Source organism: Camelus bactrianus, chromosome 20 (genome assembly GCF_048773025.1).
Source record: "Camelus bactrianus isolate YW-2024 breed Bactrian camel chromosome 20, ASM4877302v1, whole genome shotgun sequence".
Classification (NCBI taxonomy): Eukaryota; Metazoa; Chordata; class Mammalia; order Artiodactyla; family Camelidae; genus Camelus; species Camelus bactrianus.
Genome location: NC_133558.1, coordinates 34807257 through 34821315, shown reverse-complemented (window position 1 = coordinate 34821315; position 14059 = coordinate 34807257). Strand labels below are relative to the sequence as shown.

Below are 14059 nucleotides of genomic sequence, written 5' to 3'. Positions count from 1 at the left end.
GAATATGTGCTCCTGAGGAAGAGTTCTGGCTCCAATAACCCTCCTTACCAATCTCCTTCATTAATAATTGAGCACTTAAAAGTTAAAAATGATTTGAGTCCATAGAGAAGAGGCTAAAATGAGAGAAACAGGTTTAAAACAGAATGCTTTTATTTGAATACTGAAGACATTCTGTTAGTACACAGTTTGTCGAGGATGAAGTTTTTGTTTATTTATTTTTTTTAATTGAGGTATAGTCAGTTTACAATGTGTCAATTTCTGGTATACAGCACAATGTCATACATGGATACACATATATTCATTTTCATATTCTTTTTCACTGTAAACTACTACAAGATATTGAATATATTTCCCTGTGCTATACAGTATAAACTTGTTTATCTATTTTATATATACCTGTCAGTATCTGCAAATCTCAAACTCCCAGTTTATCCCTTCCCACTCCTCTCCCGTCTGGCAACCACAAGTCTGTATTCTATGTCGGTGAGTCTGTTTCTGTTTTATATATAAGTTCATTTGTCCTTTTTTTTTTTTTAAGTTTCTTTTAAAGGAAAAAACCACTCGCAGTAATACAATTAAAATGGAAAAAATATAATTTTGAATAAAACACAAATGACAAATAGACACATTAGCATTTGTGAAGCCCACTTAGGGCGTTCCATCATCTGATAAGCTGTAGTTTAATTTAAACTTACTTCAGACATGATTATTTGTAACAATCAAAAAAGACCACATATATATAATATAAACTAGACACAGCAAATGAAATAGTGTATCGTGATGTATTAAATATCTTTAACAAACCCAGTACCTGACAATTAGAAAACAGTTAAACTATTTATTTAAAAAAAAAATCCCTCAAACTCATGTCTATATTACAGGTGACAGTTTCTTTTGCAGTTTCTAACAAGATAAGACCATACTGAACATTCCATATTGAAATGTATCTTTTCAATACAAGGAGTAGGCTCTGCCCGTTACAGCGAATGACATGATCTTAAGTTTTCAATTCCTCTGGATCCTCAGAGCAGCAGTAAGACGAGTCTCAGGATCATCATGAGGCTGGATGAAAGGGAAAGACAGGGAGAGGGAGGGTAAGTCTCAGGCAGCCCAAGACAGAAGGGTACAGATGGGCTGTGTGCCCACCTAACCTGAGTGCTCCTCAACCCCAGCCTTCTGCCCTGCCTCTCTCCCTGGAGCAGGGGTGCTCTCACCATCCTTGTACCCCAACTTCCCAGACCTGACGGAAGGAGACACTTAAAAACGTTCAGTGAATGAAGGAGAAAAATCAGAATTCACTGTTCTGAAAATCTAGGTTGGACTTTGATAAGAGAAAGGTTTGGAAAGAAACACAAAACTTTCAAAAGCTAGTAAAGGCAAGCAACTTGAAAAAAAAAACGAATCAACACGCGATTTGGGGATGTCGTTATTACAACCTGCACGTCTTCTTGACCTGTAAACCCTACTTCTGAGTCTTTCTACCAATAAGTACCATTTTTAGAACAGAGCTATAATTAGAAAGCAATGTTTATTTTTTCCCCCAACCCTTTACCTTTTATTATTATTTTTCTTGATTTACTATGTAAGGATCTCCAGAACAATGCAGAACAGAAATGACGAAAACAGGCATGTGTATACTGAACCTCTCCCTACAGAGGACCCTGTTAAAGTTTCATTGTTAGATATGCGATTTCTGTGGGTTTTCTGAAATGTCCTTTATTGGGCCAAGAAAGTGCCTTCTGGTTTTTTCTTTTTTGTTGTTGTTGGGTTTTTTTTTTGTTTGTTTTTTCCATGGATATATGTTTTTTTTTTCCATATAAACATTTTTTATTGAGTTATAGTCATTTTACAATGTTGTGTCATGGTTTTTTTCTTTTTATTGAAGTATAATCAGTTTACAATGTTGTGTCAGTTTCTGGTGTATGGTGTAATGTTTCAGTCATGATATACGTGCATATATGAAAGCAGTCCTTTATAATCACACTTGCCTTCCAAATCATAAACATTCCACACAGCCACACTAGAAAATACAGGGAAAATTAGAAAGGAGAAAATTCCCCATTGCGTTACTGTCTAGAAAGTGTAACAATTTGAAGTATTTCTTTCTTAGGTTGTTTTTTTATACACCAGCTTTTTAAAACTTGAGATCACACTATGGTTTCTTATTCTGTTTTCCTTTCCTATCATGTCACTAATATTTTCCAATGCCACTAAATAGTTTTTAAAAACATGACATGTAATAACTCGCTCAATATTCCATTAAGTGAACAAAACACTGATTGAAACACTTCCTGACTGGTGAATTTTTAAGCTGTTTTCTAATTTTTTCAGGTCATCAAGTTTTCCACTAGAAATAAAGTGGCAATAAATATCAGTCTTTGTATGCATCTCATTCTTTTGGAATAAATTCCACAAAGTGAAAACGTACATCAAAGGACATGAACTTATATATACGTTTCAACATGTAAAGGCAGCTTCCAGGAAGAACTAAAAATGTTAAGCATAACTTTTTACTTGCTAGTGTGCCTCATCTCTGGGATAGAATTACTGGGATCAAACAGAGAAACCTGAAGCTCCCTATTTACATTTTTAAAAAATATTAAGTTTTCTCCCTTAGAAACTCAAAATCACTGCAACAGACTGTCACTCTGTCCAACTCTCTAAGTAATACTGAATGTCAGATTTAAATGAATAATTTACTGTCTCAGATGGATAAATCTTGAGGAAAAACTGAGGCTGAATTTAGTTCTTTATTCGGAAAACGGTAAGTGTGTACATGTGATCAGATACTAGAGTTACCCTAAGGGTATTTGATAAAACCGTGCATGTGCACATAAACACCAACAACTGACAGAATGCATGAATCAATTTTAAGGTTTTTTATAGTCGTGCTGATTGTAATAAAAATTACTTTGACCTTTCAAATTAAAACTGATGTTTGCTAAAAACTCATACTTCAAAAGGATGGCAAAGTATATAGCTCAAAATCGTTTTTCTTACCTTAAACCTGCAACCAGCCCAGCTGGCATTATTTTCTTGGACCTCTTAAACCTCACTCCCATTATGGTGGCCAGGAAGAAAGCTGTAACTAAAAACCAAACCAGTGCGTGAGCCAGAGTTTCAAACATGTTATCAATGCTTGCTTGTGAAAAAAAAAAGGGGGGGGGGGAGAAGGCAAAAAAAAAGGCAATAAAAGGGAAAAGATCATTTCGGCTTTCTAATATAACTACTCTTTATTACATATAGGTATTGAGTTGGTGTTTTCTTGAAAAAATAAAGTGCCCTATTAAAACACTTCATAAACTAGCTTATCAAAAAGGTTTCTGAGTAAACCAGCATGTTGAAATTCATTCCTGAAACATCTTCAAAAGAAAAAGTCTTTTTCTGACTTAAATTTCTATTTTTAGGACACTCCTGGAGGGTCAGGACAGTGTCTTATCCAAGTTGCCTCAGGAACACTCAGCAGTACACCTGGACCCACAGGAGCCATCCCCTAAATGGCTAGTTAATAGAACGTTAGGAAAAGAATTCGTTTCTAAAATAAATCTTTAAAGTAAGACCTCATTAATAAAACAATACTAGGAAAAGGCTGGCCATTTGTATTTTGTAGCATTCCATTTCAGGAAATTTGATGCCTGGAGACTAAAAAACAACAGTCTAATAATAATATTAAATTCAAAGGCATCACCCCAGCCTTTTACAAGCTGAACCAAGAGATGGGCAGTTTCACATAAGAGATCAGAGCACTGATGTCACAATTTAAGAACAACTTGCAAGGAAAAACCACTTGCTGATATTAAAAAAAAATGATCGACAATAAACGTATGTTAATTATTTAAGTGCATCTGAGTAAGAAACCCAATATATCTATACCTTGCTGATATATTTTTATCTTCTGACATAATTTCATTATTAAAAATATTCCCTAGCTCCTATTTAAAATAAGAAAAAAATTCCACTTAATCTTTTTCTCTCCCTTAAATATTGAACAGTTACAATGTCTTCCTTTGTTATTTTCTTCCACCTCACCACTCCCTCCACCAGGCACTTGGAACAATCATCAAATTAAACAGAGACCATTTCCTTGCTGTAGTTTCCCCAGCCTCCACTGTATCTCTTTCAACCCAGAAAGAAGAAAGCCAAGCACCCTGGGGCTTTAAACACACACAGGTTTTTTCCATCTTTCCTGTGAACATTCTCCTACTAAGCCCAGCAAGGGATGAAGCCAAAAAAGGATCAGCCTTGCTTTTCTGGATTAAAGATTAAAGCAAAGCTGGATCTAAAAGCCATTCTTGAATTAAATAAGAGAACGCAAGGCTGTCTCTTCTTAGGAATTTTCAGTCACACAAACTATGCTAATATGCATTTAGAAGTGTTAACAGAAAACCTTGGCATAATTCCTTACTACTTCTAATTTTATTTCATTTCTCCAGTAACAAATTTTATAGCAATATTCTTCTGAGTTGGAAGGCCTGGTAGCAACATTGTTATTTTTGATGGTGTCTGTGTAGAAAGGAACAAGGATGGTGTTCAGTCCCCACCCACGCAGTGGCCGCCCGCCACCTGACCAGTATTTTCTAGGACCTCTAGGAAAGGTATCAAAAGCTACCCCTAAACTTCGATTCTCCATAACTGGGAAAACGCCTTACTCACACAGCGACACTTTTACATCTCGCTTGTCATTGGAGACCCGGTAAGCTCCATAGCCAGCCAGAAATCCAACAAAAAGGCCACCAATCAGAGATGGAACACCACCTGGGAAAAAAACGCACAGACTCAGAGAGAGAAAGAGAAAATCCTCGAATGAAGGCAATTCCTTCATCACGTCAAGGATGATAAACGCACCAAGTAGAAAAATGCATTTCTCCTCGGGCACTGTAACTGGACCAGGCCAAGTCAGGTGTTGGCTATTCACGGATCGTTTCCGAGAAATGACTGTTTCATGCTGAACCCCAAACTGGAGGCAGAGGAACCCCGAGTACACAGCGATGTGAGGCTTAGGTCCGACGACGGGGCACAGAAAGCCGCCCTGCAGTAGTGCTTCCGACGGGACCGCGTGATTTTGAACAATTAACTGACTTCTGAACGTCTCTCTTTTTTCCCTCCTATTCTCCTTTCCTCCATATTTTTACTCTCAGGTTGCGATGATAAAAATAAGACAAAATGGTATTTTTAGCTCACGGAGGTAGAAGACCTGTGCAAAGCAAGCAATGGTTCTGTCCTGAATGATTCACAAACCTTCCGGCCCCAGTACGTCAGGGCTCAGGGATGAACCGTGACTACACTGAGTAACAGGGAGAACCCGGGCACTGGCGCAGCCGGCCGGCCGCGCATCCATCCCCTCCCCAGCCGGTGCCCTCCTACTGCCCCGGCCCTGGGCAACGCGACACTGTGACCAACACGCGCCATCCTTGCTTCAGGGCACTCACTCTAGTTAGAATCTACCGCAATGGAATCCCCAGGGTCAAGGCATCTCTTTCTTAAATATCTACAGGAAATTCAGATTCTAACAGGGTTAAAAACCATTGCAGGCAGACACACACACATATTCCCTTCTTCCTATCCCTCAAGAAATTGCTAAAGAAGGACATAATCTGATAACCTATAGACCTGAAACTCAAGTCCCCCCCATGTCATAGATATCAAATACTCTTTGAAATTAATTTATGAATTTCTTAAAAATGTAAGAAATAAGAAAAATACAAGAAACAGGAGACACCATGACTATAAATGCCTCTACCTTAAAACAAAGCAAAATATAAAACTTTCCTTTTTCTCCATGAAAATCCTTTAATTTACCAACTATTTTTTCCCCCATCTTTGGACAGAGATGAAGGGACTACTTCAGATATGATATCTAAGTATTTAATGAATTTTCCTGTGCAACAGACAACATCAACACAAGTCAGTTTTTTGACACTATGAGGATGTAAACAAACAAACAAGAAACCTCATTTGATAATAAGGGAGTAGCCCTGAGGAGATTAAGTCAATTAATTATGCAACTGATACTGACAGATAAAGGGTGAGAGACCCCGAGGCTGGAATGTTCAGTCTACCCAGCCCCACAAAATCCCCTCCTTCGACTTCCACCATGTGCTGGTCCTCAGCCACCCCCAGGACTTGGTTAGCTTCCTGCCCTACTTATAAGCCCTCAGATGATCCTGACACCACCACCAAGCTCCCCAGGTTTCTTTGATGAAAAATCTGTCTTGGGCTTACCTCTCCGCTTATATCCCAAAATGCTTCCGAACGTCACCAGGGCTGCATAACCAAAACCAACCAGGTCCATTGTCAAGGTTCGATTCTAAAGCAAGGGGTGGGGGGAAATGTTTTACAAAATACAAAGAGCTTGGGGGAGCAAATCTGTATTACAATGATGTGCATGCCACAGAATTATAGAAACTAATTTCTCCTCCTGGGGGAGGGCAGGAGTCAACCAAGTGAGGAAGGTAGCAAGGAAGGGTGTGTTCTAGGCAGAATGGAGACATGTGCAAAGGCCTGGTGGCACGAGAGAGCATGGCATGGTTTCCAAATGCAGAGAAGGGCAAGGGGTGTGAAGAAAGGGGGCTGGGGAAGAAGGGCCAGACCACCCATGCAAGCCTGGAAAGGGCGTTTGGTTTCCATCCCGAAGGCAGTGAGAGGTGAATGAAGGGGCCTCACAGTCAGATTTAATCCAGCAAGCGCCTTCTGGCTGCAGGAGTGGGAGGTGGGTTGAAGTGGCCAGGAGAGAAGCTGCGAGCCTGATGCAGTAAGAGATGATGGGGGCCTGGCCTGGCAAAATGGCCAGGAGAGTGGAGAGAGGAAGACAGATGTGAGAGAGGTCAGGAGGTAGACACAGTAAGTACGGATGTGGGGAGGGAGGGGGAGGGCTGAGTCTCTGGCTCCGACGACTAGGAGGGGCGGCGAGAGGAGAGGCTTGATGCTATTCCCTGAGACAGGGGCACTAGGACAGCAGCCAGTGGGTGGTGGAGGGAGGTGGGGGTGGCCAGGAATGATGGGGCCTGTCTGTTTTATGAGGGGGAGGTAATTAGGTTTCTTCACTGATTTCCGCTTGGAGATGGTACTGAGGATTGAACCCAGAACCTCTTGGGTGCTGAGCATGCACTATGGGCCTGTCTGAAACATACTCAGTCTTCAGTCTAAAATGCCCAACAGTCAGAAAAACAGCCTTACATGCAGATGTGATGCACGCGAGAACAATCACTCATCATCAGGTAGTAATTTTCTCCTTAAGCCAATCACCTGGTGTGAAAGGCTGGTTGTTCCTCCTCTGAGCCGCCCAGTTCTTCCTCTGACCCTCTCTTGGGGCCCCATCTCTTCTACCTAGTGGAATTACTTACATTGAGCTTATCTTTCCTCTGGGCCAGTCAAGCTCCTTGAGGGCTAAGCTCAGGTTCAATTCATCTTCATCTTCCTCACAGCACCAAGCTCACTGCCCTGCACAAGGCGGGGGCTTAGAAACTACTTGCTGAATGAATGAGTGAATGACCAAGTGAACCAAAGGGATAACTTTTGTCTGAAGACATTGTAACTGACCTACCCTGGATATAGCTCATTAACCAGGAAAAAGCCAGTCCCTTCATCTCCTTAGTGAGCTGAGTGTTCTAAGAAGGCAAAATAAATCTATTCTCAATCGTTGTAATAAGTTTCTGTGCTCACAGCGAAAATTCAGAAAAAAAAAGCGATCAGCCCTGGCACGACCTGTTCAGAACCACACAGAAAAGCCAGAGGGCGAGTTAACACGGGAGGGATGGGGTGGGGACGCTGTGCGTCACGCGTCACGTGCTCCCATCGCATACACGATGCCCAGCCCTTGGAAAGACCAGAAAGCATCTTGGGTGCAATGAAACAAACTGATTTACTGCATAACATACAAAAATAGATGACAGAGCCCTCCTTGCCCCTAGCTCTCCAAAATGAGATTTTTCGTAAACTATTAAATAAAAAGCATTTTCACATATTGAGCATCAATAATTACCTACCTTTTTAACTCAATAGGGCTCGAAAGACACATTTTCGAGTGAAGTGCGTGGTGCTGCGAAGGTTTAAAACCTTGTCAAGCATTTCTGCGATGGTACAAAAGCCCCATCCCTTTCCCCCACCTCTCCCTAGCTCCAGGAAAGAAGATGGGAGATTCAGGACCTTGGATGGAAGAAATTCGGCGAACTCCCAGGAGGAAGAGAGAAACGATCCCCAGGAGAGTAGCCCTCACCTGCAAAACCCTCCCAAGTACCTCTGCATCACTATCTGCTTATTTCTGCACATTTGCATGACAATTACGGGCAGGAAGGTCTCGATGACGAGGTGTACAACTCACCTGCAGCCCTGAACTCTCTCCGCGGCTGAAAAGAGAAAAGCCGAGAGCCAGCTGCGGGAAACCTGCGTACCTGGAGTTGGGAAACCGGCCCCGCAGCCAGCACCTTCCGACTCTGCGCGCTAGACTACAGCACTGGGCGGGGCCGCTGGTTCCCAGAGGCCCCCGCCGCGCGCATGCGCTGCACTCCTTCCTCCGCCGCTCGGCCCTACCCAGCGCACTCCCGCCCTGCGCAGCTGGGGAGCCTAGTACCACCCGTAACACCGACAGCGCCGGCGCAGTAGCATCCAAGGCGGAGGCCGCATCTGGCCGCTGGCTTCCGCGGCTGGCCTCCTGGCCGTGGCTGGGGTCTGCCGCCTCCTGCCGGGCGGAGCGGAACTGACAGGCATTCGCAAGGAGTGGCTGGTTGTACCAGGGATTCCAGAAGGCAAAAGATTTTTAACCGTGAATAAGTTTCTTCATCATTCAAGGGACATTTGTGGGACTCCTCCAGCAACCCAGGCCTTTTACATACTCTCCAGAAGATTGTCCCCGTTTTCATCGGAGGGAGCTAAGGTTCACAGAGATGAAGGGATTCCGTTTTCTACAGGCTCAGCTCCTAAGTGGGGTGCAACATTTAGAACCAGAGTTTGGTTTCAAAGCTCGAGCACCCTTCATTACATCGCACTATCTACACGGTCATCTAGATGTGGTGGGGAGACCAGGATCCTGGTTTTATACTGCAAGCCCAGGATTTGCTGGGCTTAAGTACCTGAAGGGAATGGTATGGAGTGCCAGAATTGGAAGGCACTCCAAATCCTGTCTAGCTCTAGGATAATCTGTCCCCAGGAATGAACCTTACATGCATTTGGAATCGTGCCTCCTGGCAACAACTTCTCATCTCACTCCTGCTTTGCCTTCTAGGCCACAGCCCATAACGCCAACCCTCCTCCTTAAATTATAGCCCTTCAGAGATTCCAAGAAGGCTGTCATCTAGGGATCATCAAGCAGCTCCAGGGGTGCCTTCGGGCTGGAAGAAATCGAATTTTTTAAAAATCTAAGAATATACATTATATATTGTGAAATGTTTGCTGAATCGATTCCTTGTGCTTAAAAGTGCTTCAGGGAAGCAATGTGACAATATATAACTTAGGAGACACCTAAATTGGGCCTAGAGAGTTAACAGGATTCCGGAAGATTCCCAGGAGAGTTGATGACAGGTGCTGGGATGTAGATGGAGGAAGTGGTCCCCAGGACTTTGGCCCCAAGCTCTTCCACCTCACCTTCTCATCCCTTTCTATGGCCATCCTTACCCCAGTGCAAGCCCTCTCTCACTTTGTTACTCTCTCACTCTTTCCATATTCCTAGGACACTTTTCCTATTCAGAATAAAACCAAAACCCCCTTCTGGAATGCCTGTATCTTCAGTATGGTGTGCTGGCCCCGCCACCCCCCCCCCCAAGTAAATAACTCCTCCTCGACCCTACTGCCTGGATTTATAAGATGCTGCTCACACTAGATGCTCTCTGAGAGCCCTTCTACTCCATATGAGAAGGTATCAGAAGCTGGAGGTAACCCCATGATATTCCTACTCAAGGCATTTTTCACCTAAACCTAAAAGAACAACGTGAACAACATGTGGGAACAGGAAGGTTCTTAGGCAAAGGGGCCACTGACCTCGCTCAACTTCCACACCACCAGCTGCCACTTGCTGCAGCGAATGGTCAAGTCAGAGCACAAGGCAAGGGTGCAGCAAAGCTATTCACCTCTACCTCTTTGTAAAGCTGTCTGTTCGTTATCCACAGCAGATTCTTAATTTCCAATCTGCTGTCAACCCTTTTGCAGGCTGGAGAAATATATAAGATAGAATACATAAGCTTATCTGCCAAGGAGGGCAATTTTATTGAAATAAAGTTATTGAAGTATTAAACAGTTAAATCTGTGATGCAAGATGTGCTTCTTTATTAAATTACGAGATCTTAGAGTGAGTTTACTAATTTCCATAATTTCCAAGTAATGTGGTGCACATAAACAACACTTTGAGGTGTCTGTAGCATGTGAATATCTGTGGTTCCTGGGGATGACAGAGTCACAGGTACTAGTACTGCTGTGGTTTGCTACCTGTTTTCCTAATGGGAAGAAATGCTAAATTTCAGTTAGAGGTTAGTGAATACAGAACCTTCTTTCTCCTATCCGAGTTCTCAGAAATCCCGATTTCCATCCTCAGGCCCCTTTGGTTTTTCAGAACTCCCCATCTCTAGTAATGCAGATTTTCCTAAGTTGTATTTGGTGGACTTGGAGAAAGACAGAGCAAGGTTGAGTGCCTGACTGGCGGAAGGGCTGCTCAGGCAGGACCTCCCAGAACGTTTAGACCTCAGTGAGCGCTCTGTGGTCCTGAGCCTGATTCTCATTTTCAAATGTTCAGAAACTCAGTTTGTTTCCCAGGGGCACCCTGGCTTTGGGAGACTGATTCATAAATGCCAGTCACAAGGGACTTCTTGATTTTTAAACAAACAACAAAGCCTGCTTCAGGTCCTTGATTCTTCTTCCAGACCCACATGGTTACTCATCATTTAGGCCTCTCTCTGCTCATCAATAAAAGAAATTTGGAACAAGCATCTCAATACATGTATATGGTCTATTCCTAAATTAGACACACCTTGCTCTCCGCCACCTACCTTCTCCGCTAGGCGACTTGGCGACGGCGGCCAAGGCCACCCAGCGACTCCCTCCAGCTCCCTACTCCCCACTGGCGCCCCACTCGCTCTGGCCCGGTTCGTCTGCTCAGTCTCGCCTCCAGGGGCAGCCCCATACCGGTTGTCGGTTGCTCGCTGTCACCTGCTTCTGACGCGCGGGTCACACCTGGCTGTTGCCTCCCCGCCAAGGGTGCTGCGCAGCCCACTAGGAATTACCGGTCTCTGTCCCGCCCCGACTCTCCTTCCACGGGTGAGGCGGGCTGACCTTTTAAAGGGCCCAACTCGGGAGGAGGCGGACCCACCACTCCCAAGCCTCATTCTCATTGGCTGAACTCGCCTGACACTCAGCCGTGCGCCAGCGTCCCATTGGTCCAGACGGCGCGCTTTCTTAATTCAGGAATCGAGCGTCTTCGAAGGCGACGGAGCCGGGCCTCCTCAAAGGGTCTCCAGGCCCCTACCCCGCGGAGGTTTCCTTCCCCTGCCGAGGTTTCCTCCCGCCGGTGCCCCGCGCGCCAGTCTCAGGCTTCACCGAACCGACAAAGAGCCAAGAGTCAGATAAAACCAGTACAAATCCCCAAATCAAGGAAAGCAAAGGTAAATGAGAAAAGTATGAGTAAGAGGCCTTTTTTTGTTGTTGTTGGCAAAGCAAACAACTGAATTGCAAGGGGGTGAATTCAAGAAAAGCTAAAACGAGAAACTAACTCCAATTTTGAGATATTTATACCCATTTCTCTTTTGACCTAAGTAAGCGGCGGTTCAGGGTCACTGCAGCAAGCTTTCCGGATCTGACGGCCATTGCTGTGAGGAGGCGGCAGGGGGCACTGGATGCCCCGGTTTCGTCGGGTAGGCAGGGCGTTCAAACCTTGTCAGAGTCGTTTTCAGACACCAGCTAGTTTGCTCTTAGAAAACAGGGCAATGGTCTCCATAAAGAACGTCCGCAAAAGGGAATGATTTCAGCACTACAACCTGTTGACTAAGGAGCCCAGTTTCCTGCAGTATTGGGGAGGGGGAGGTCGGTTACAGGACACAAGGGGGAATTTGGAGGTGGGCTCTAACCTTAGCCTGCCAACTGGGCTCTCATTTTGAACTTTTGCGGAGGACACGGGACTTTCCTTGCTCAAACCTGGACTGAGGGGTTTCCTGGGATTCGGGACTTTCTTATAAACGATAATGATAACTAATATTTGATGAGTATTGTGGGCCAGCCGCCTTCTAAGCGTTTAATCTTCCCAGTAACCCTCTGAGGTCGATACTATGTCATCCCCATTTTACAGAGAAGGAAACTGAGGCACCTTGCCAGAGGTCATACAAACAGCTGGGACGGGTTAGATCCAGGTTAAAGAAGAGAGTGTGCACGCCGTCATTCTGCCCGGGTTCCAGTGCATATTTTACTAATACGGGAAAGCACAGAACATTATCACTGGCACACAGGAGATACTCAATAGTGTTTGCTATTATTATTAAAACAGTGGTCCTTGCTCTCTAAGAGTTGGAAATCTACTTTAAGAGGTTGATAGGGGGAGGGTATAGCTCAGTAATAGAGCGTGTGCTTAGCATGCATGAGGTCCTGGGTTCAATCCCCAGTGCCTCACTAAAAATATAAGTGAAAAGCATAATTACCCCCCAAGAAATAAATTAAAAAAAATTTTTTTAAAAGAGGTTCATAAGATTCATAAGGCAGTGGAGGTGCCTATATAATGGGTGAATGGGACAGAGAAGAGGTGCATAGACGTGTTCTGAGGAAGGAACAGCGTGGAACAGAGTGGTCAGGTCTGGGTCACAAGTCACTCAGTGTGACATCTGCTTACATGTGGAACCTGTATGTCACCACTAGAAGGTAGCCTCAGACCCTGAATGGCTTGAGCTACTCATTCCATTCTTTGATTATTATGTGGGTGTGCGTGTTTAATTTAAAAATGTAGTCAACTTTTATTAGTCACTAAAATTTTCTTAAGGAATATGATATCTACTCTTTTAGCTGGAGGAAACATTTATTAATTTTTCAGAGAAAGCATTTATTAATTTCCAAACTAGTTGTCTGTTAGATACCGTGTGGTCAGGTCATTCAGATGGCTGTTGTCTTGCTCTGTGTACATCCTCTGCTCGACCAGGCCCTGCTTCATGCACATAACTATACAGTCCTCTAAATGATAGGGCTTCTTTAGTCCCTGGTAACTGAGCCCACCTGACATCAATCCCCCCAATAAATGGTAGCCTCCTTCTCCCCCCGACCCTCCATTGCAAAGATGGCTGCCATACCCTGTCTGCTGCACATGGTGGGGTGTCACTCCAGGACCCTTTGTAGGATCTCCCTCTTCAGTAAATCACTGATGTCTCCATCGCTGTCTCCAGGCTCTTTCTTTGGTCTGGAGGCTGGACAAATCCAAGGTTTGCAGGCCAACAGATGCCAAGCCCTGAGTTAGGATCAGGCTCTGAGAGTTAGAGACTGACTCTGGAGCCAGGGGGATGGGAAGGGATATGATAACAAACCTGAAGTCTGAGACAGAGCCAGTGAGCAAGGAATCAGGAAAAACCACATCTCAGGCAGCACGAATGGCCTGAACAAAGATGGGGAAAGAGCTCCATGCCTTTTGAGACCCAAAGGGCAGGCTTGATTGGGGCTAGAGAATGGTGAACTAGAAGCAGAATAAATTGGTTCAGCAACAAGCTATGTTCACAAAGAGCTGGGCTGAGTATGATTTCCTGCCTCCCTGTCTTCTGTTTAAATGGTCTGGACCCTGCAGCCTCCAGATGTTCCCGCATGGAAACTTTGCATTCTGGGGTGAGACGTTTTCTTTGGGCGCAGCTTGCTTTCCCTTGGTTGTCCTTAACTGAGTTTAACGCTCTGTGTCTGTGTACGCTTCAATCCAGAAGCACCCCTGTTTTGGATGAGATGACCCCTGATTCTTCTGTTTTTGCTTAGCAGTAGAAAAAAGGTAAGATGCATTTACATTCATTCACTAGCATGCTTGTCTGACCTCAACACCCCAAAGATATCTCTTGGAGTGTAAAAATCAAACAGATGTGAGAAAGAGGACTTAAATTACAGAGTTAATCCATGTGTCTAC

At 44.2% G+C, this 14059-nt stretch overlaps 1 protein-coding gene and 1 long non-coding RNA gene across 6 annotated transcripts in view; one reads left to right on the top strand and one right to left on the bottom strand.

The window, feature by feature from the left end:
- Nucleotides 1–128: 128 nt before the first annotated feature.
- On the bottom strand, nt 129–11228 carry TMEM14A (transmembrane protein 14A). 4 transcript variants are annotated; one of them, XM_010973885.3, is made up of 5 exons: nt 11110–11228; nt 6223–6307; nt 4654–4755; nt 3001–3088; nt 129–1062 (listed from the first exon to the last, which is right to left on the bottom strand). In XM_010973885.3, exons 2-5 carry the CDS (start codon nt 6290–6292, stop codon nt 1023–1025), a joined length of 300 nt encoding a protein of 99 aa, XP_010972187.1. In that variant the 5' UTR covers nt 6293–6307; nt 11110–11228; the 3' UTR covers nt 129–1022. The 4 variants fall into 4 exon arrangements, with proteins under 4 accessions (XP_010972187.1, XP_010972185.1, XP_010972184.1 ...); XM_010973883.3 differs by lacking the exon at nt 11110–11228 and adding an exon at nt 10974–11102; XM_010973882.3 differs by lacking the exon at nt 11110–11228 and adding an exon at nt 8321–8660.
- A 139-nt stretch (nt 11229–11367) lies between these two features.
- LOC123613918 (uncharacterized) overlaps nt 11368–14059 on the top strand; it is a 45376-nt gene continuing 42684 nt past the window's right edge. For both annotated transcript variants that reach the window (XR_006721354.2, XR_006721353.2), the window contains exon 1: nt 11368–11585. This is a non-coding gene — a long non-coding RNA (uncharacterized LOC123613918). The remainder of the gene's footprint in view (nt 11586–14059) is intronic.